Source organism: Lissotriton helveticus, chromosome 1_1 (assembly GCF_964261635.1).
Source record: "Lissotriton helveticus chromosome 1_1, aLisHel1.1, whole genome shotgun sequence".
In the NCBI taxonomy this organism is placed as follows: Eukaryota; Metazoa; Chordata; class Amphibia; order Caudata; family Salamandridae; genus Lissotriton; species Lissotriton helveticus.
The window spans coordinates 968284873-968307446 of NC_136057.1; the positions used below are offsets into that span (position 1 = coordinate 968284873).

The 22574-nt window shown below is 42.7% G+C and overlaps 1 protein-coding gene across 6 annotated transcripts in view; it reads left to right on the forward strand.

Moving 5' to 3' along the window:
- Positions 1–22574, forward strand: part of LOC144819223 (uncharacterized) — a 278149-nt gene that overhangs the window by 191283 nt on the left and 64292 nt on the right. For 4 of the 6 annotated variants that reach the window (XM_078677218.1, XM_078677195.1, XM_078677204.1 and 1 more), the window contains exon 5: positions 12772–12831. The exons of the other annotated variants lie outside the window; for them this stretch is intronic. In XM_078677218.1, coding sequence (XP_078533344.1) covers positions 12772–12831 — 60 coding nt within the window. The remainder of the gene's footprint in view (positions 1–12771; positions 12832–22574) is intronic. 6 annotated transcript variants of the gene reach the window in all.

Here is a 22574-nt window from a genome sequence, read left to right on the forward strand (position 1 = left end):
TTGTCCAGCTACCTGTAAGTAGCTCTCCTGTTTGCAGCCCAAACTTCTAAACTAGAAGATTTTGCTTGGTTTAATTGATATATGTATACCAAAACTGCAAAGTGTGTATTGAAAATGAAAATGATTGTATTTTCTGAACTTAAAAGCTGATTTTGTTGAATTTCCACAATATATTTAAAGCTGGGTTTTGAGTGATTAGTCATTCGGCTTTGAGGATACTAATAATTCATATTACCTTGATACCAGAGGTATTGCAGATGACTGTTATGTATTACCCAACTAGAGGCACTCTAAATTGATAAAGATGTTTCGCATTACTGCTGGCAACTCTGCCTGATACACTGAGGTGATCACTGCTGACAGTCTTGCATGAGGTGGCCACTAATATAATCTTGTCTGATACAGTCACTATTAAAACACTAATAATATTAGTAGCTCAGGGTGATTTTTATTGAACACCGGTAATTCTTATCACAGAAAAGGTTGGAGACCCCTGGTGTGGACAATATTTTTGTACACCATAAAAGGATATGAGTTTGAATAATATTTTGGTCTATTGCTGATAATAGAAGCTATATGTCATCGAACAAAATTGAAGAAGTATGCATAAAAAAAACTCAGGATACCAGCTTCAGTTTTACAGTTAACACTTTTCATATCACCACACATTACAGGAGAGGACACAATGATTCACAAGGATTCATTTGATTAATTTCTAGCAATGAGATATATGGTGTACAGTGTTGACTATACATGATAGTTCTATAGGGAGAGAACTCTTCTATCTTCTACCCATACATAATGATCTAAACAACCAATGATTTATACCTTATGTACACATACTGCAATATATTGTAAAAAAAGAATACCGTAGGCCAACCAAAAAAAGAAGTCAAACAAATGTAATGGCTTAGAAGAGTATCAATGTCTGTATTATCAAAGAAAATATGACAAGCTTATAAGTGTACCATTATTTTGTCATCCTCATTCTAAATTAGCACTATGATCAAAGGCCATTCATGAGTGAAATATACACGCTAACAGTGCAGAGGGGACTATCCGAGTGACTAGACAAAAAGAGCCCAAGCGGAATCCAGTTTAGAGTACAATGTGAGGATATGTCATTGTTTCGAGATTATGCCCTCACGTGATGTAATAAATTCAATCAAGTGGCATAAAATTGTCACTATTTTGACCCTTTGACTGTCAGTCCTTGGGTCTCACCGTGACAAATAATATCAGGGTTCAGCAGGTGGTGTATCTTATGGGAAAATGGCTCATATGTGTCAGATATAGTTGCACCTTGTGAAATAGCTTTAACATGGTCCAGATATTGTATTCCTATCTAGTAATGTAGTCTTTGAGCTAGTCAGAGGCTTTCACTGATTTGTAAAAAATAGAATCCATCTAATCTAAGTGTCCACAAATTACAGAAGTGGTAGCCAGTGATAGGAAAGCAAAAATAATTGAAAAATGAATAAATATCACCATTGGTAGAGAAAATTCTCCCAAAAAAGTATCCTGAGTGCCAAATGATCGTCACGGTCAAAAACTCACCAGAACCGGTAATTCTTTAAGAATGGCAGAGTTTCTGTCCATGTCATGTCTTAAGATTCATCGAGGCAAGTGGAAAAGACACGCACTGTCAAAAACGGCTGCGCTTGAGTATGTCAGCTTGAAACCTGGGTCGTGTACCTTGCGTTTTGACTGCACATGTGATGTGTCGTTAAATTATGCATCCAGAGGTTCCCTGACCTGTCAATCAATAACACATACTGCATGGTAAATAGACTACTGTGCTGTAAGGCTGGCACTGAAACGCAACGTGTCCAAACACTTTGAACTGCGTGTGTCCTTTCAAGTTATACTCACAATGCTCAGTTCTACAGGGATGCACAGAATTCCATTGCAGCATGTTATCCTAAAAGAATATTGACATGATGTCAAAGAATGTAAGTGCTACAGGGACTACCAGAAGGGTTATATGTCACAATAGCAACCACATAAATGTTGTTAAACCAAAATATTGATGTAAGAAAATTGATTAAAGAAATGTGTTTGTAGTCTTAAAATGTAAAAGTCAATAATATCTACTACCAAAATATCAAAAGTAAAAAATATAATAGGTATGCACTTCTCTACTACCTTAATGTACACTACAAAAAGATAGTATTTTTAAATAATATTACAGTTACCTGAAATATCTTATACAAATTTAGGATATAAAAACATCAACAATTATATTTATATATATATATACATATATATACATATAGAGAGAGAGAGAGATAGAGAGAGAGAGAGAGAGAGAGAGAGAGAGAACAATATAAATTAATTTTAAATGGTAGCTTTTGAAAAACAAAGTAGAATGTATAATATTGTTACATAAAATGTTTCAATTATCCTTGCAATTCTAACTATCAAACAACATCTCCAAATTAAAAAGCATGTCTCTTGCTTTATATAAAACATTGAATTGCATTAACAAATAGATCATTTTGAATGCACATATTAGTTTTAACAGAAATTATAATGTATATAAAATAATAGGAAGCACCGCTTTGCAACATGATAATGTGTTGTAATTTTTACATCAAGCAAAGGGGTGTATAAAGAAAACGAAATGAACTGCAGCCTACCAAAATCTAAATGAATTAAAGGCTACCAAAAAGACTTGGCATCTGGTTAGTATACTTTAAACGGTGAGTAGCATTCTTGAAGACCTCATAGAAGAGAGGAGCATAGTAGGGGTTGACATAATTCAGGATGATTTACAACTCAGAGGGGAATTGTAACAACATTAGTCCCGTGGAAAGCGGATATACATTCGAAGGGTCATTACACCACCCCCCTATTTTGTTCCCATTTTAGTTGCCTCTTATGCGTCTTTTAATTTTTAATTGACACAAATTTTATAAGTGACCCTTGTATATTGGAAATTATATTTTAATTGCTATGTGTTTTATGGATTTTCCATCCAAAATAAACAATTTAATAATGTTAAATACTATTTCAATACCTATACCAAATGCTTAAAAAGTCAAAACAATCCATATATGAAATTATATTTATTTATTTTAAAATCAATTAAAAAGCCACTTAAACTGTATTATTTACAATATACATAATACTGTTATTCACAATGTACATCTCATTAAAAATGTATAACCAAAAAAAGTATAGATTACTTACACCAAAATTAAATTAATTAAAGTAATTGATTATTAATTCTGTGGTCATTTGTTTCAATCATAAAATATCTAAACATTAAACATAATTATAGAAATCAAATCATTAATGGACATTAACCAACAAAAAAAGAAAAAGCTGGTAAGTTACTATGTCAATTATAATACCACAAACATCTCTAAAAATACACCAATAGGGAAGGTTCATATATACTGTTCTAACTCCAGACCCAAAAATATTAGAGACAATGTATAAATGACCAGAGCCAAATTGATTATTATTTTTACTCCAGTGCAACACAAATAGAGGAAAATACATTAAAACAGTTTGGATTAGCTAGTTCAAACTCTAAGACAACAAACATTGTCAAATGTGCATTAATTTAAGAGGATCACATGTACTTGTTTAAAAATCAGTGAGATGAGATTTACTGTTCTACCTCAAATTCTACAAACATTGTGAGAAGTATATCATTTGTAGGGTTTGGGGTAAGCTGTATTATTATTACTACAGGCCAAGAAGCACTGGACATAGTGCAAAAATGAAGGGGGTAATATTTACAATTGTAATTCTACTCCCACAAAGATAGAGGGATGCACTTAAATAACAAGGATGAGAGTTACTCTTCTGCTTTTAAGGCAGCAAACATTGTGGATAGTACATGAATCGTGGGAGGAAGATTTACTCTGACAACTCTAGTTCACAAACACTGGGGACATGGCTAAATAAAAAAAGGGTAAGATTAAGGGGCTCATTACGATTTCAGACAGAATCACTTCCGCCCGACACTGCATCAGTCATGGGACCGACTGACAACCGGTCAGTGGTCTCGACTGCCCCATTAGGGTGACACCAAACACTGTTCGGTTGCATTCCTATATTTTACTATGGAAGTATGAACTCCAGCTGTAAACTGGCCATAATGCATGCTCTTATAGAAAAATGGGAGGTGCAGTTCATCCCGGCACCCAGTGGCAGGCACCTTAAGGTGCCTGCCACAATGTGCAGGGATCAACAGGGGGGCCCTCTCAGCCTCCAACCGGAGACCGTGCACTAAAGGGGGCCCTGTTGGGACCCCCAAAGACGCTTTCCAGCGTGGTTTCCATGTCGGACAGACCAACATGGAAACCATGTTGGAAACGGTTGTCGTAATCTCAAGGGTGGAAAGGCCCTCCCTTGAGATTACTTCCCGCATTCCAACTGGCGGACGGGATCTCCGAGGCCTTTGAAAGCCAGCCATGATGACCAGTCGTATTCCTTTCCGACCGACTCAATCAAAATGAGGCGGTCAGAAAGGAATCCGGCCGGCACATTACGATGCAGCTTTGGAGGAACCTTCCGAGCCTCATCGTAATTTTCCCCTTAGTGTTCTAACTTAAAACTGTATAAACTAGTCAGTGGTTAGATGTAATATGCTAAGCATTATTTAGTATATATTTTATCATAATTGCAAACGGTATAAATCCTTTACAACGCAACTTTTACCACGCAGTGCCTTTACGACGCAACTTTTACAACGCAAACCATTACAACGCATTGCGCTGGGGGGCGCTCTAGGATAGGGAATAGATTTAATTTACTATCCAACACCTTCCCTACTATCCACGGGGACTGGAGTTGGAATAGTAAATTAAACTATTCACTATCCAGCGCCCAAAAGCACTATGCGTTGTAAAGGTATTCGTTGTAAATACCGCGTTGTAAAGGCATGCGTTGTAATGTCATACATCCATTGCAAACATATTGAGTTATGTCTTTTAATTTTTATTATTCTGTAATTGAAAATACACTTCTATTTTATAAAACTAATTCTTTATATGTTTAAAGAAATGAACCACAAACATAGTTGCAGCATAAATGTTCATAATTAACACCCACAAATAATAAAAAAAATAAAACTTTCAAAAACACACAACTAAATACCACAAAAATGCATCCCGTTTTTATAATAATGTTATTAAAAGTCAAAAGAAAGAAACAAATAATAATACAATAATATATCATCATACACTAATGCAAGCAAACAATTATTACAATATTTTATTGGAAATCTAACACAAATACTACCCACTCAGCTCTCAGTAAACCCCTAACAACATTATTTAAAGACAACAATGAAATGATATACTCAAAAATACAAACACCCAACATTTTAAAATACTATATGTTATATTTATTCAATCAAAACGAATGAAATATAACATTTAAATTGATAAATATATTCTTAAATAATGTATCAATAATATTACATTTTAGTGGTGTATATTTAGTCAAATAAATGATACAGGCATGCTGCTAAATCTTACAGTATGGCATTCCATAAGTCTCATAAGCTACATGTAAACATATTGTCATAGACAACATTTTAAAACATGAATGTACATCATACACTGCATCAATTCCAGACAGGCATGCATCCAAATTTTAAACACATCAATTTAATCTGTGACATTGTATCAGTCTAGTGTGAAATGGAGGTACCCAATATGGGTATGCAAGTGTGAATATTCCTGATACTGGTTAGCGTAATTGATTTTGAACAAATTGACTACAATAGGCCTGGTGTTCAATATACGCTGCAAATGTCTTTAAATAATCATGCATGTATAACAGGGTAAAGTGAACATAAGATCTCTGTCAAGGAATCAACAGTGGCTCAACAGCTAAGTAGATCATGGGGGACACGTTAGTGGGTACTGGTCAAACTATATTGCGTGCAAAAATTCATTTAAAAGTAGCCATTATTTATAGACGAAAACCTCATGAAACCACTACTGAAGTTCCAGCGAGACGTCACACATTGGAGGTCTCTCCTGTTGACACTTCTGGGCAGGGCTGCCCTCTTTAAGAAGTTGGCCCTGCCTCGGTTTTTATATGCCCTACAAAATACTCCATTTCCGGTCCCCCCCACATATTTTAAAGCAATTGAAACAGAGGTCTCCACCTTACTGTGGAACGGCAAGGTAGTGCGAATAGCACAACACAAGCTGACCCGTAGTTGGTATGACGGAGGGGTGACCTTGCCTAACACATTTTTTTATTATTGGGCAGCACAACTTATGGTGATAAATCACTGGATACATACACCGCATGACAAACCTGCCTTTCGAATGGACAGATTCATGCTGCCTGCGGACCAATTGATGAGAGCCCTCTACACCACTAAAAGAAAGAATACACTCACTGGCCCCACAGCACACACAGTTAAAATCTGGCATGTGGCGCAACGGGCGCTAGGCTGGGAAGGAGTACTGACTCAGGCTACCCCCCTCTGGGAGACCCAGATACTAGGGAACTTGTCCAGATCGAAGGGTTTCAAGCAATGGGACCTCATTGGCATAAGCAAAATAGGGGACCTATGGTCAAAAGGGGAGGTGGTGTCCTTTGCAACACTGCAGGAAAGATATGAACTAGCAGGGACCGAACTGTTTCGATACACCCAAATCAGACATGCCCTTACAAGTGCCATTCCTCCAGAGACACAATTACCAGAGACCACGCCCTTAGAGGACAGACTCCTCACCGACCACATGGACAAAAAAGGCTATTTCCCTAACGTACCGGAAGATAATAAATAATTTACCTGATCCAACGACGGCCCTAAGGGAACCGTGGCAGACAGACGTGGGCCACATGGAAGACTCTGACTGGCAGGAGGCATTGGCATCACCACGAGAAGGGGCAAAACCATCCAAACTTAAACTAGTACAGCTAAAGATACTCCACCGCATATACTACTCTCTCACCACGCGACATAAAATTGGCAGCGCACCTGACGCACTGTGTGTACGAAACTGTGGACTCCCAGGTACATTCTACCATATACTATGGGAATGCCCGCGGATACAGATATACTCGGAGAAAATTATGAATGTGATGTCACAGGTGGGAGGGGTGGAGGTCCTACCAAACCCAAGGAGATGTCTCCTACACATGTGGGAACCAACAGACTTGAACCTGCAACTACAAAACTGGGTTACATTGAGGATGACAATTGATAAAAGGAATATAGCAAGGAATTGGGGATCAGATGTAATACCCACATACCAGCACTGGAGAAATGACTTAGATGAGTCAATGGTGGAGGAAAGGGCAGTTTTTACACACAGGGGATGCCCCAGGAAATGGACCAAGATCTGGGGGAAATGGAACGAATTTAGAGGATACATATGCGAACCCCCACAAACAGAATCAAGCCCTGACACAAGCCTGGGATGATGGGAATGGAAGCAGTAAGGCCCAGTCCGGAAATACGACACCATAGTAAGACTGGATGGGGTGAAAAGCAAAAATCTGATGTAGAAGTGGTAGGATGGGACGCACTGATTATCCAAATAGCTAGTATGACTCATTGTACAGGAATAGCGGTCGATGTAATGGAATTTGATGTAATGGAGAATGCTTTGATTTACTATGCTGAACTGAAATAAAATGTTTAAAAAAAAAAACAACATAAAAAAGTAGCCATGAAATTAAGTTCAGAATATTTATTGAGACCGTTCCTTACACTTTGTAGGTGTTTAATCCATCTATTTAGATGGAATTCGGACAGATTGCCACCCCTAATGTCAAGTCTTACTATTTCTATAACCTGTCAATCTAAGCCATCTGTGGTGTGCGTGTGGGTTTGATAGTGTTCAACCAGTGGGGCATTAGATGCGGCACAGAAAATTCTGCTGCAATGTTGAAAAATCCTTTGTTTAATCATATGCCACTTATTTCTCACTAGAACCACAGTAGTTACTTAAAAAAACGTATATAACTAACTACTTTTGTCCCATTTAAAGCAACAACTATTATTGCTTTTATGTCAGTATGTGTTCTTATGCAGGTCACTTTCTCCAACACAACAAAGGAAACTAAATAAGGGAAATATCCACCTTCTATTTCTAAATATGTTTTTTTAATGACAACAAGTAATTTATTCACCCTTGATCATGATCTTTCAGTACAATTAGGTTGACTTCCACCTCAATGATTACCCCATATGAAATGTTACTTACATAAAATAGTTTAAGGTAGCAGCCTTTCCACTTTGCCCTGCACCAATCATCTCATAGTTTGGCCGCCATAGTTCTAAGAGTAGTCCCTCCTTTGTGTCAGTGCCCCAGTCACCGGGAGGATAAAGACCATCCAGTGGCGTCACTAGGGGGGTGCGGGGGGTGCGGACCGCACCGGGTGACACCCTCACATGGGGGTGACACCATCTGGTTGCGCCCCCCCAGCAGGCCTCTGTACATGGCACCCCTGCACCGCACCCGAAGGCCTCGGAGAGACTCGATCCGCTTTAAAAACAAAAGCGAACAGAGATAATTTCTCACCTATTCGAATTAAAATGTTCTCATTAGTTAAAGTTTGAAAAGTGTAGTAATGAGGGGCCGACGCCATTTATATGGAAGAAGACACGGTGCTAAAGAGGGGGGGCCGGGGAGGGGGGATATTAACCGCTTGGAAATTAGCTTTTACTTTAGCTGTTTCATATCGTAAAATTCTCACATCTACAAACTCTCTGGTGCCTTGTACACAGATTTCTTTTTGCATCTTGAAAAGCTTTAAAAGAGAAACCACATGAAAGCGGCAGAGAGTGTAAACCCCGGGGTTTAATGTGCGAGAGAGAGGGAGCTAGAGGGAGTAAGAAGACAGAGAGAGAGAGAGAGAGTTAGAGTGAGAAAGACAGAGAGAGAGGGAGCTAGAGTGAGAAAGACAGAGAGAGAGGGAGCTAGAGGGAGTAAGACAGAGAGAGGGAGACAGAGGTAGCTAGAGGAAGTAAGACAGAGAGAGAGAGAGGGAGCTAGACAGAGAGAGGGAGCTAGAGGGAGTACGATAGAGAGAGAGGGAGCTAGAGGGAGCAAGACAGAGAGAGAGGGAGCAAGACAGAGAGAGAGGGAGCTAGAGGGAATAAGAGAGAGGGAGCTAGAGGGATCAAGACAGAGAGAGAGGGCGCTAGAGGGAGTAAGACAGAGAGAGAGGGAGCTAGAGGGAGTAAGACAGAGAGAGAGGGAGACAGAGGGAGCTAGACAGAGACAGAGGGAGCTAGAGGGAGTAAGACAGAGAGAGAGGGAGCTTGAGGGAGCTAGACAGAGAGAGAGAGCTAGAGGGAGTAAGACAGAGAGAGAGGGAGATAGAGGGAGCTAGAGGGAGCAAGACAGAGAGAGAGGGAGCTAGACAGAGAGCGAGCTAGAGGGAGTAAGATAGAGAGAGAGGGAGCTAAAGGGAGTAAGACAGAGAGAGAGGGAGCTAGAGGGAGTAAGAGAGAGAGAGGGAGCTAGAGGGAGGAAGACAGAGAGAGGAGCTAGAGGGAGTACGACAGAGAGAGAGGGAGCTAGAGGGAGTAAGACACAGAGAGAGGGAGCTAGAGGGAGTAAGACCGAGAGAGAGGGAGACAGAGGGAGCTAGAGGGAGCAAGAGAGAGGGAGCTAGAGGGAGCTAGACAGAGAGAGGGAGCTAGAGGGAGTAAGACAGAGAGAGAGGGAGCTAGAGAGAGTAAGACAGCGAGAGAGGGAGCTAGACAGAGAGAGGGAGCTAGAGGGAGTAAGATAGAGAGAGAGGGAGCTACAGGGAGCTCGAGCGAGCAAGACAGAGAGAGAGGGAGCTAGAGGGAGTAAGAGAGAGAGAGGGAGCTAGAGGGAGCAAGACAGAGAGAGGGAGCTAGAGGGAGTAGGAGAGAGAGAGGGAGCTAGAGGGAGGAAGACAGAGAGAGGAGCTAGAGGGAGTACGACAGAGAGAGAGGGAGCTAGAGGGAGTAAGACACAGAGAGAGGGAGCTAGAGGGAGTAAGACCGAGAGAGAGGGAGACAGAGGGAGCTAGAGGGAGCAAGAGAGAGGGAGCTAGAGGGAGCTAGACAGAGAGAGGGAGCTAGAGGGAGTAAGACAGAGAGAGAGGGAGCTAGAGAGAGTAAGACAGCGAGAGAGGGAGCTAGACAGAGAGAGGGAGCTAGAGGGAGTAAGATAGAGAGAGAGGGAGCTACAGGGAGCTAGAGCGAGCAAGACAGAGAGAGAGGGAGCTAGAGGGAGTAAGAGAGAGAGAGGGAGCTAGAGGGAGCAAGACAGAGAGAGGGAGCTAGAGGGACCAAGCCGGAGAGAGAGGGAGCTAGAGGGAGTAAGACAGAGAGAGAGGGAGCTAGGCGGAGCAAGACAGATAGAGAGGGAGCTAGAGGGAGCAAGACAGAGAGGGAGCTAGAGGGAGTAGGAGAGAGGGAGCTAGAGGGAGTAAGACAGAGAGAGAGGGAGCTATAGGGAGTAAGACAGAGAGAGAGGGAGCTAGAGGGAGTAAGACAGAGAGGGAGACAGGGAGTAAGACAGGGAGAGAGGGAGCTAGACAGAGAGAGGGAGCTAGAGGGATTAAGATAGAGAGAGAGGGAGCAAGACAGAGGGAGAGGGAGCTAGAGGGAGTAAGAGAGAGAGAGGGAGCTAGAGGGAGCTAGACAGAGAGATGGAGCTAGAGGGAGTAAGACAGAGAGAGAGAGAGAGAGAGCTAGAGGGAGTAAGACAGAGAGAGGGAGACAGAGGGAGCTAGAGGGAGCAAGACAGAGAGAGAAGGAGCAAGACAGAGAGAGGGAGTAAGACAGAGAGAGAGTGAGCTAGAGGGCTCTTGACAGAGAGAGGGAGCTAGAGGGAGTAAGAGAGAGAGGGAGCTAGAGGGAGCAAGACGGAGTGAGAGGGAGCTAGAGGGAGTAAGACAGAGAGAGAGAGAGAGCTAGAGGGAGTAAGAGAGAGAGAGGGAGCTAGAGGGAGTAAGAGAGAGGGGGCTAGAGGGAGTAAGACAGAGAGAGAGGAAGCTAGAGGGAGTAAGACAGAGAGAGGGAGTTAGAGGGAGCAAGACAGAGAGAGAGGGAGCTAGAGGGAGTAAGAGAGAGAGAGGGAGCTAGAGGGAGTAAGAGAGAGAGCGGGAGCTAGAGGGAGTAAGAGAGAGAGTGGGAGCTAGAGAGAGTAAGACAGAGAGAGGGAGCTAGAGGGAGTAAGACAGAGAGAGAGGGAGTAAGACAGAGAGAGAGGGAGCTAGAAGAGTAAGAGAGGGAGAGAGGGAGCTAGAGGGAGCAAGACAGAGAGAGGGAGCTAGAGGGAGTAAGACAGAGAGAGAGGGAGCTAGAGGGAGTAAGGCAGAGAGAGAGGGAGCTAGAGGGAGTAAGACAGAGAGAGAGAGAGACACAGAGGGAGCTAGAGGGAGTAAGACAGAGAGAGGGAGCTAGACAGAGAGAGGGAGCTAGAGGGAGTAAGACAGTACCTAGCACCATACATTTCCGACAGAGGTGGTCCATGCGGTAAGTCGTGAGGGGGTGACACCATGAGTTACCCGCACCGGGTGACACCAACCCCAGTGACGCCACTGAGACCATCCCCCCATCACAAATCCCCACAGCCTTGGGAAAATTAGGCTGACACACATCGTAAAGACTATGGGCCTAGTTAAGACTTTGGCAGGCCACACCACCACCACCCTCCCACACCGCCAAAACTGTACTGACACCACCTTCCAGATTAGGAGTTTTCTCCTGGTCTGGCAGGCAGTGCTTTGGCGGCCCCAGGTGGTGAGCCTGAGAAAGACGCGCAGTGGGAATGCCAAAGCAAGTTCCTGCACGGCATGGACTATTAAGTCCATGCCGTGCTGGAACTGAGTGTGCATGTAGACAGGCGGGCACATCATGTGACCCTCTGCATGTATCCTCATGGCCCTGAGGCGCCAGGGGGCCCTGTAGGTCCCCTTAGTTTACTCACTGCCACTGTTTTCAAGGCGGCCTCTCCAATATGAAAAACTGTGGTGATGAGGAAACTCAGAATTTATTTGGCGGTGCAACAGCTGCACCACCAGCATCTTATGGCCTCTGACTGCTGTGCCACCACCATCAGGTCAAGGATCCAGGAGGTAGTCCTATGGTGGCCCCACAGCTGTATTCGAATTACGACGGGTGGACCCCAGTCTGGTATTCCAGGGACCGCCACAACTCATAATTGGGCCCCAAGTTCACTCACCACTGTCGTATTCCTTGCTGCCCACAGGCTCGACATCCGAAATGCAACAAAAGACCCACAACCACCCACACAGACTTCCACAGGGCATCTATAAGCTCATGCTGGTGTTTATGCTTGTCATGAGATATGTAGATGGCTACATCTCCATGATTATTATGGCATACCTTAATTTGTGCTGCAACACCTGTCCACTAGGTTGCTTGCATGAGTTAACTACTTACATCTTTAACAGCACTCAAAATCACAATTACATTAATCCAGCCAAATGCTCCAAATCTACTCTGGGGTAAGGTATCAACTCACCTACCAGTCAGAGTGGCAATAGTGGTGTACAGAATTGCTTCTAGTTGCTATTCGCTGTTATGTTGTTCTGCTTTCTGCTTAGAGTAGGGTTCCTCCTCTTCTCTCAAATGAAGCCAGGTCGGACCAAGATAAATATAAAAGCTATTAAATAATGTGTTACACTGACGATGGCTCTGTTGTTATGAGGATTTACTTTCTCATGACTATATAATATGAGAGTTTATTTCTGCCACAACACCCTATCTTACATATTGTACCAAAAGCTGTGTCTAGCAATTTGAATACATCAATAGTCTATATTGCCTTTCAGATACTCTTGATGTGCCATCAACAACAGCTGCAATTGGAAACCAATATAAAGGGGTGTTAGGTAGGTTAAATGCTGTTAATTTTTGTGCCAACATTTTGTGTTGCATTACACTTAATAGATATATTTTGCTTTTGTATTTTAATTTTATCGATAGAATTGCATGAAAAGTCTTGTATAAAGTGCCTAATTTCTAAAACTAAAATATGTACAGGAACCCAAAGTTTTTCTTCTGAACCTCCTGCCAGCATTGCCAAATGATGGGGTTGCCAAATACCAATGAAAATCAACTCCGCCTCATGCCTCTTTTTTCCACCACCATACACTCCATGTCTCTTTAGTGCATTCTTGCAGGTTATTTCTCATCCTTGCTTTCTCCTTTTGACACTGTTTTCCCATCTCCTCTTTTATGTTTTACCCTTTTCTGGCATTCGATCTCTTACCTTGATTCAATGTCTGTAGATGAAATAAGTCCTGTTCCCCAAAAAATGAGTGCTAGTGCTCACCACCTGGAACCAACCGGACAAATTAAGCACTGCCCACCCAATGAGGAAGTATGCTTGAAAAACATGGGACTATGGTTGCAGTCGTCAAGATACAGCAGGCCCGACCAGTAGCCAGATATGCCAACTCTTCTATGGTCCACATAATCAGTCCACATGATTAATTAGCTGAGAGCTTATTTCAAGAATGCAAAACAATTTTGGGAAAACACAAACACCGAAGCAGAACCTTCACAGAAGAACATATACCATTATAAACAACAACAAAACTAACAGCAGGCTTTCAAATGTATACACCAAAGCACATTTACTCTAATTTTATTACATAGGATGACCAGGGAAACGACTTTTGATTTCTGGGCCGTGTTTTTAAAAGCAGTGGCACTACGGTACATATTTACAGGCCATTTTCTCCATTTTACCTAGATAAGCCATACACCTACACCCTGATGATTCATGAAGGTACTACCAAAAACATAAATTGCCCCAACAACACTCATGAAACTGCCCTCTAAGAGTCATAAAAATGGCACCAGTTGAATTGTATGGTTGGCACTATATCAGCAATTTTCCTTGTAATACCTGGGAGCCTGCGTTCTCTTTATAAAAGCCTGTCTCCAATTTCCTTATTAAAGTCGAATAGTCACTTGAAAAATCGAAATGAGGTAACTGCTCAACTGTGCTAAGTTATTACAGTTAAGTTGTGATGTCAAAATGCCTGCTGACATTCCCAGTAGCCAAGGTGAAAGGCAGGTCACAGAGTATAATGACAGTTCAGGTTTAAAAACAAAGTCGAATTTATATAAACTGATTTTAATATCTTTTTGCAACAAATTACTAACTGTTTGTTGCTTTTGAAATGTTTCATTTTGCACTGCAGGTTCTCTGTTTATCCTTCCTGTCTACAAACATCCTATCTCTTTCATATGAAAGAACAACACACCTATAATTTAACCCCTTTGGTGCATCGGATGGCTTGGTGCCGTCCGACGCTCAGTGCTCATGTGCGTAGGATGGCCCCCGGCCGTCCTCGCACATGGCATTTGAAATCCCTCTGGTACGGGCCCCCCACCAACAGCCTTGGGAGCTGGGGCTGAGCTTCTCCAGCTCCCTGGCTGTTTGTATGGTATCCCTGAAATGACGATCAGCGTACACGTCGCGCTGATGTCATTTCAGTGAAACCAAAACTGAAATGAGACACTTTCAATGGGCTTTGAAGACTATCTCAGCCCCCTGAGCATGTAGAAAGTCAGGAGAGGTGTTGTTGGAAAGGGGAGAATCTACTCTTTCCAATGGTACCCGTCCCTTGTGGATCCCTTCTTGGCACCAGGTAGGGGGGAGGGGCCCCTTGGGCAAGGGCTGTTGCTCCCCATATTAATTTGGGTGCCAACAGTCTTTCGGCCCCCTGGGGGGAAGATTGGGGCAGGAGCCCCCAATCTGCCCCACTGGGGGGGGGGGGCAGAAAGCCCACTAGAAACTTTGAATTTTCCCCGCCACATAATTACAGTCTTTATGCCCTCCCTGGGCGGCAGATTAAGACAGAAAGCCCACTAGACACCAGGTTATTTTCCACCATCCTCCCTGCCACAAAATTCCAGTCTTTCTGACCCCCTGGGGGCAGATTGGTGCAGTAACTGCAAAACTGCCTTTGATTCTGTTGAAGTTCATCATGACTGTTCTTTCAGGGCTTTTTATGCTCTGCCCCAGGGGCCCATCCAGCAATCTTCTTACCAAAACCTGTGTTTTCAAACTAGTCTAACTCCCGCCTTTGACACTCAGACTTCACCCCACCCCATTCCCCTGGTGTTCCACCTCCACCAGCAACCTTGGCCCAGTTCATCTGCCAATACAGGCCCCTAAGCACAGCTATTTATCTCAACATCACAGGACACTGTTCTCTCTTTCAAGAGCCCAAAGTGTGCAACACTGGGCCTGGGTTATGGGACTTGGTCACACTCCTAGGTAGGATCACATTAATTGCGCATGACAATGATGATTACTTATTTGCCAGCACTATTTCTTCCACCTAAAGCTTTAGAAAAATGTGTTAATATTTCCTGCTTCCTGTGGTACAGGGATATAGTGCTACGGTATTATGTACGGCCAGTACTGCACCATTACTCCTGTTGCAGGTGCCCTGCCGTGCCTAGACTGCCCTGCCGTGCCTACACACCAATCTCTTGCTCAACAGAGATCCAGAGTCGGGAAGTGAGGCACTCACCGCCCACACCCTATATATGGGTGATATGTCCTGTAGAATCGCCCCTGGAGGTGTTTATCTTCACTCTTATTTCTTCCTTACCCATGAGCTTTGGAGTTTACCTTAAAAGGATTATACCTTAACTTAAGCAAACAACTGACGTGTTGTAATGATTAATATTAAGCAAATAACTGATGTGTTGTAATGATTAATATCATTTGTTCTAATTCAGACTCATTACATTTACTAGGCATGGTGCACACTGGATTCATTGTGTCACAGTTACAATTGGAATCAAATGAGGTGTACTAAATAGGTCACACAGGATTGTAGCGCTAAAGTATACCCATCTTCATTTAACTCAGCACAATTGAGTTGTCATTTGCATCTCATTTTAAATATAGTATTAACTTATATCTGAATAATAAATCTAATGTTCTCAGAAATATCTGAGATGTTAGCATATATTTTAAGGCAAGAAACTAAACATTAAGATACATAAAGTGTAGGTTTATTATCCACAGAGGATAAGATATCTAAATACTTATGGAAGGGGTATGTTTTACATTGTTTAGGGCTTTATTCACACAGTGAGGACCACACTTCTCCAATGGGTAGCTTATGAGCTACTGGTAGTTCTCCAGCTACCTGTAAGTAGCTCCCCTGTTTGCAGCCCAAACTTCTAAACTAAGATTTTGCTTGGTTTAATTGACATATGTATACCAATACTGCAAAGTGTGTATTGAAAATGAAAATGTGTGTATTTTCAGAACTTGAAAGCTGATTTTTGGGGGGAAATTTTTGAATTTCCATAATATATTTAAAGCTGGGTTTTGAGTGATTAATTATTCGGCTTTGAGGATACTAATTATTCATATTGCCTTGATACCAGAGGTATTGCAGATGACTGTTATGTATTACCCAACTAGAGGCACTCTAAATTGATAAAGATGTTTTGCATTACTGCTGGAAACTCTGCCTGATACACTGAGGTGATCACGGCTGACAGTCTTGCATGAGGTGGCCACTAATATAATCTTGTCTGATACAGTCACTATTAAAACACTAATATTATTAGTAGCTCGGGGTTATTTTTATTGAACACAGGTAATTCTTATTACAGAAAAGGTTGGAGACCCTTGGTGTGGACAATATTTTTGTACACCATAAAAGGATATGAGTTTGAATAATATCTTGGTCTATTGCTGGTAATAGAACCTATATGTCATCAAACAGAATTGAAGAATTATGCATGTAAAACCTCAGGATACCAGCTTCAGTTTTACAGTTAACACTTTTCATATCACCACACATTAGAGGAGAGGAAACAATGATCCACAAGGATTCATTTGATTAACTTCTAATAATGAGATATATGGTGTACAGTGTTGACTATACATGATAATTCCATATGGAGAGAACTCTTATATCTTCTACCCATACATAATGATCTAAACAATCAATTATTTATACCTTATGTACACATACTGCAATATATTGTAAAAAAAGAATACCGTAGGCCAACCAAAAAAAGAAGTCAAACAAATGTAATGGCTTAGAAGAGTATCAATGTCTGTATTAGCAAAGAAAATATGACAAGCTTATAAGTGTACCATTATTTTGTCATCCTCATTCTACATTAGCACTATGATCAAAGACCATTCATGAGTGAAATATACACGCTAACAGTGCAGAGAGGGACTATCCGAGTGACTAGACAAAAATAGCCCAAGCTGAATCCAGTTTAGAGTACAATGTGACGACATGTCATTGTTTTGTGATTATGCCCTCAATTGAAGTAATAAATTTAATCAAGTGGCATAAAATTGTCACTATTTTGACCCTTTGACTGTCAGTCCTTGGGTCTCACCGTGACAAATAAAATCAGGGTTCAGCTGGCTGTGTATCTTATGGGAAAATGGCTCATATTTGTCAGATATAGTTGCACCTTGTGAAATAGCTTCAACATGGTTCAGATAGTGTATTCAAATCTAGTAATGTAGTCGTTGAGCTTGTCAGAGACTTTCACTGATTTGGAAAAAATAGAACTCATCTAAGGGCCCCATTAGGATGACGGGCGGATTGCCCCCGTCGGGCCGGCGGTTGCGGGTTCAGATAGTGTATTCATATCTAGTAATGTAGTCTTTGAGCTTGTCAGAGACTTTCACTGATTTGGAAAAAATAGAATCCATCTAAGGGCCCTATTAGGATGACGGGCGGATCGCCCCCGCCGGGCCGGCGGTAGCAACCGCCGGCACGGTGGGGGCGATCTGCCCCCATACCTGCAGAAATGACCCCCCGCTATATTAGAATGGCTGGAGGGTCCGCGGCAGGCGGAAAGACCCTCCGCCGCATTTCCACCCCGGTCGCTTTGCGACCGGGGCAGAAAAGGCTGCAATGGGGTGGCGGTGTCTATGTGACACCGCCAGCCATATTACAATGTGCTGTATTGGATGCCTTTCTGTGCCGCCACGGAAAGGCATGCGAAGTCTGCTTTGGGGGCCCGATGCAGGCCCCCTTGGACTCCGGGGGGGTGGGGGGTGCTCATGGGGATACCTATGGTATAGTGCATTTCCTATATTCCCAATAGGCTCTGCACATTGGAATAATATATCCTGCAGTTTAGACGTAGGACTGAGGTCGACTATGGTCTCTACCGAATATATTAGACTTAATTGTGAGTGCCAGCTGGCTCAGAGGTCACTAGAAACTTTCTCGAATTCACAAGAAGGGATTAGTTTCTGACAACCGCATAAACATGATCACTTTGTTTCCCAAGAATAAGAAATCAATCTCTAGAGTCGCGGAAACAATAGATAGCTACTTTACTCAGTCAATCGTGCATGCTTCGTTTCACCAGAGATGCTGAGAAAATAGACGGGCGTTTTCAATAAAAGGTATTTATTGAACAGTCTTCTTTCTCAAGCATAAGAAATGTACGGATACAGTCGTAATACTGGTTATAAATTATAAGACATATAATACGAAAGGTATTATAAAGTAGTACTGTAAAAGCATGGTATGGGTTTTAAGCCATATAAAATAAGAGAGAATACATAAAATACATACAGTGATAAATAATGACTAAAAGTACTCAACTGGTGCTTCTAAAATACGCCTACCCCGGTGTACCTAACCTAGGTCTAGTACAAGGGAAGAAGTAAGGGAAGTGTAGCTTAGGTTTAGTATTTTCTGCCAAGAATCTTATTCCAAGAATTCTCTAAGGGTCTAACCAGCTCCATACCTTGCTTTTAGAATGACGGAGGTCTTGTATCTCTCTCGCAGGACTCGATTTCCCAGCAACCCACAAGGGTAGCCTGGAAATACTGGAGCTGGATTTCTCGGCTGGAGAAAAGACAGCGTCTCTCAGTGCGTCAGCTGGAGGGTCAGCTTCCGTCGGCACTTGCAGCAGCAAGGCGTCGGGCAAGTAGATAGTCGAACTGCTCCAAACCACCATGTGTTTGTCTGGGCAAATGTAGGCATATTTATTCCATGAAGGTGCCGAGTTTGACGTATGATTGGACGTAATAACGTCATCAAAGACTTAGTTCTTTGAAAACTCCATGATTTCCTAGATAAATTAGTATTCAGGCAAGGGGAAGTCCCTAGCTGCTGAAGGCGGGTTTCTCTAAGAAATCGTTGTGGATTCTCAGAACTTAGTGGAAGTAGCCATGCCGTATTTGGGCTGCATAGGCTTAGTCTAAATATGGTAATGATTTCTATGCCTATATAAGGATCGGGCAATTTATACCTATACATGGGCATGAATCGGGAAAATTACACTAGGGTCCTAGATTCCTATGAACACCACTCCACGATATTAAGTTCAATAAAACTAGAGCTATAAGCACTGAACATATCTAAGGCAAGTGTTTAACAATCCCACCCAAAAAACTAATTTTGTATTTGAAAGGTTTGTTCACATGAAATGAGTATACACTGTATCAAAAAATAGGTCTCAACAGATATGAAGCATAGCATGAGAGCATACATTCCATTATTAATGAAAGACGAAATGACATTCATGAAATGTTTCTCTTAAGGTACTGAAAAAAAAAATTCAAGACCACCCCATAGCATAATATTTAAACTGTTGTGTTTCGAGGTTGATGCAAAATATTGACATTTAGGAAGTTTTTCAAAAGAAATCATGTTCTCTAAGAATAGTTCTACTTTAAGCAGATACCTCTGTGCCAAAAGTACTATTTTGGAAAAAGTTCAATTGGTAGATTGGTTGTTTTTGAGCAATGAAGGCAGAATTTCAGAGTTCAGGGAACGCTGTGTGCATGAATCAAAAGTTATTCTCAGTGTCAGGAGAAAACATCAGATCGTCTAGGCTGGCAAAGAAACAGTCTACCATAGTAGGTGAAAGTGGAACCACTTCAGTTAGCAGGTCAAATGTGCATAGATGAGGATCATTACCGTCAGCGTTTGAAGCATTAGCAACGTGCGGAGTAGGTTGTACCTGTGTGCCTGTGATGTCACGTACCTCACCCTCAGTTAGACTTGCCGGTGAGATCTCAATGAGTGCTGTCATCAGAATGGGCAGCCGTTGGGGGCAACAAGATGCATGAGTCGTTACGGGACCTAGCAAAGCGTCAACATCCGATGGCACGACTGATGGAAGTGTAAGACAAATGTCCAACACGCATTCCTCTCCGCAAAGCACCCATCGTAGAACAGGTAAGTGCAATCTTGCCAGATTGGTCTGAACGAAAGGAACCAAGTTGTGTTCAGATCCCTTAAACGAGCCAAGCCAAGAATCTGTGTAATTCTCTCACGATACCTCATGGCAAGGAGGGCTTGTTCCATGGTACTCTGGGTATCGCTGATGACTGGACTTGCCATATCGGAGCAAAAGGAGTAAAAATAGAATTCCTGCTACGAGTCCCAAGATGTGAGGCAGGCCACCGAACACAGAGTGCACGAAATTTGGAAAAATGCCGAGGACTGCTTCAAATGGTGCTAACAGTCCCGAAAAGAGCGTCTTAAATGCATGTGCGATGCGACTGGTATCAGACATGTTTAAGATTTGACTTAACATTTCTGCGAAATGTACTGGGCAGTTTGTTGATAATAATGTATGTATCTCTGCGGATGTCCTTGCAACTTGCAGATCATACGTTTCTCTAGAAGAGGTCAGTGGCACATTTTTCTGCAATAGAATGACTTTCATTCTGCTTAAAGTATCAATTCTTATAGAAGAGATATTCAGTGAAGGCCATAACGCCGTCTTCCTTTTTGTCTCACTTTTTGGATACAATACTTGCATACAACAAGTGACCCTGGATGACAAATTAACTACATACGCTTTTCCTGGCAACATGCCAAAACAGCTGTGATCATTAAGCATAACGTAACTGCCATTGGATAGCTGCCTGAAAATTGGTTCTATCACTGTGGAGGGTGAACCGTGCAGGTGGCAAGAGAGGTTATTTGCAGAACCTTCACAGGCTCGTGTAAATTAATACCTTGGCACAAAAGTGTACCACTTAGTGAGTTCTTACAATTTCTACCACTAAGGAATACCTCCTGTCCACCATTCCAACACTTGTGTGTGTATGGTAGGTCCCAGGTCGACTTAATGTATTCTTTACCCAACCTTTCATACAGGCCCGCTGGTATATGCTGTAGACAATACTGAAATTGGAAAGTCGTCACTAGTATCGTGATGGTGCCATGTATTATTCATTCAATGACAGGGTTTTCAGAAACTGTCAATGGTAATCTTTCCAGTTTCTCAATGCTCAGCACTGTATAGTCTGCTCCTCTTTGTGCCAAAGAGATTTGTTTATCTGTAAGGTTAAACACAGTAAACAATGACGTGGTATTGATTAGACGCCATGGCACGTAGCCTGAACGGAGATTTTGTAACGTCCAGCCTAGCAGCATTATAGAACGTAATTGAGACTGGCCATGTTGTAACATTAGCAAGTCTTGCTCTATTATGTCAATTGCAGATGATACAATGCTGTCCAACGAATAAATTCTGGAGGACAGAGTCGTTAACCCATTGTCCACTAAAGTGAGGCTTTTCTCTAAATTAATACGACCAATTTCTCGTATTCGTTCTGCAGTTTCCATTAGCTTTATTTTCCATGCTTCATTGTAAGCAGCGTATATACCGGCGTATATGAAACGTTTTTGACGTGGTTTGCGAGGCCCCATTAAGAAATCTCGCAAATCATTGCCTTCTTTAAATAAAGATAAGTGTTGTTTAATTTCTGGAAGTGTAGATTTCTGAAGCCATTCGAGGCATAGCTTTCCTACACTGTAAGTAGTTACTATCCCTGGATGTTGTCTCTGGGAGTATCTTGGATCTGGCCTATTTACTCTGAACCCCTGTGTTTTGTTCAGGAATCTATTTTGACAGTCATTCGTGTTTGTGGGCCAGATTAACCATTTTTTCCAATCAGGATTAGTTCTGTTTTGTTTAAAAATATAGGGTACGGGGGCGTGGCTTGACCGGCGATGTGAGCAGACGTGCTCTTGCGGAGCTCCCGCCGCCGTTGGCCTCTTCATAAGCTATCAAGGCGGATTTTGGGGTATCCAGGCCCTCCCCGCGACACCCCTGTGTGCTAGCAGGCTGTGGTCGAGTTTTCACGGGCAGCGGCTCCACGGAAGTGCCCTGAGGGACCCGTGGTACAAGCGGACAGCTTGGCGCGGACGGAGCCTGCCTCTCCGCCATCTTGGGACGCTGCGGAGGTGACTTGCTGCCGGCTCCGAACGGGCGCAGTGAGCGCCAGTGGACATCTGCCGACCCCTTTTCTGCCCCTACGGCGAGGTGAGGCTGACCGGACTCCATACACACGGACTCGCCGGTGGGGGGAACACCCTGGCTGCACCCTCCTGACGACTTGCACGCCTGGCGCGATCGGCGCCCGCCTTCTTGAGGCACCGAGGCGGAGGCTCAGGGCTTGCTGTCCGGGCCCGAACTTGACTTCTGGGCGATCCCGTTCCCCGCCGCCATCTTCCCGGCCCGCGCAGTGGCGCATTGGATGTGCAGCGATACGGCAGATTTCCACGGCGGAGAACCGCGGCGGTGGACTGCTGATCTTGGTAACGTCCTGGGGCAGTCTTTCCCTCTGCAACCCCCTGCTGGC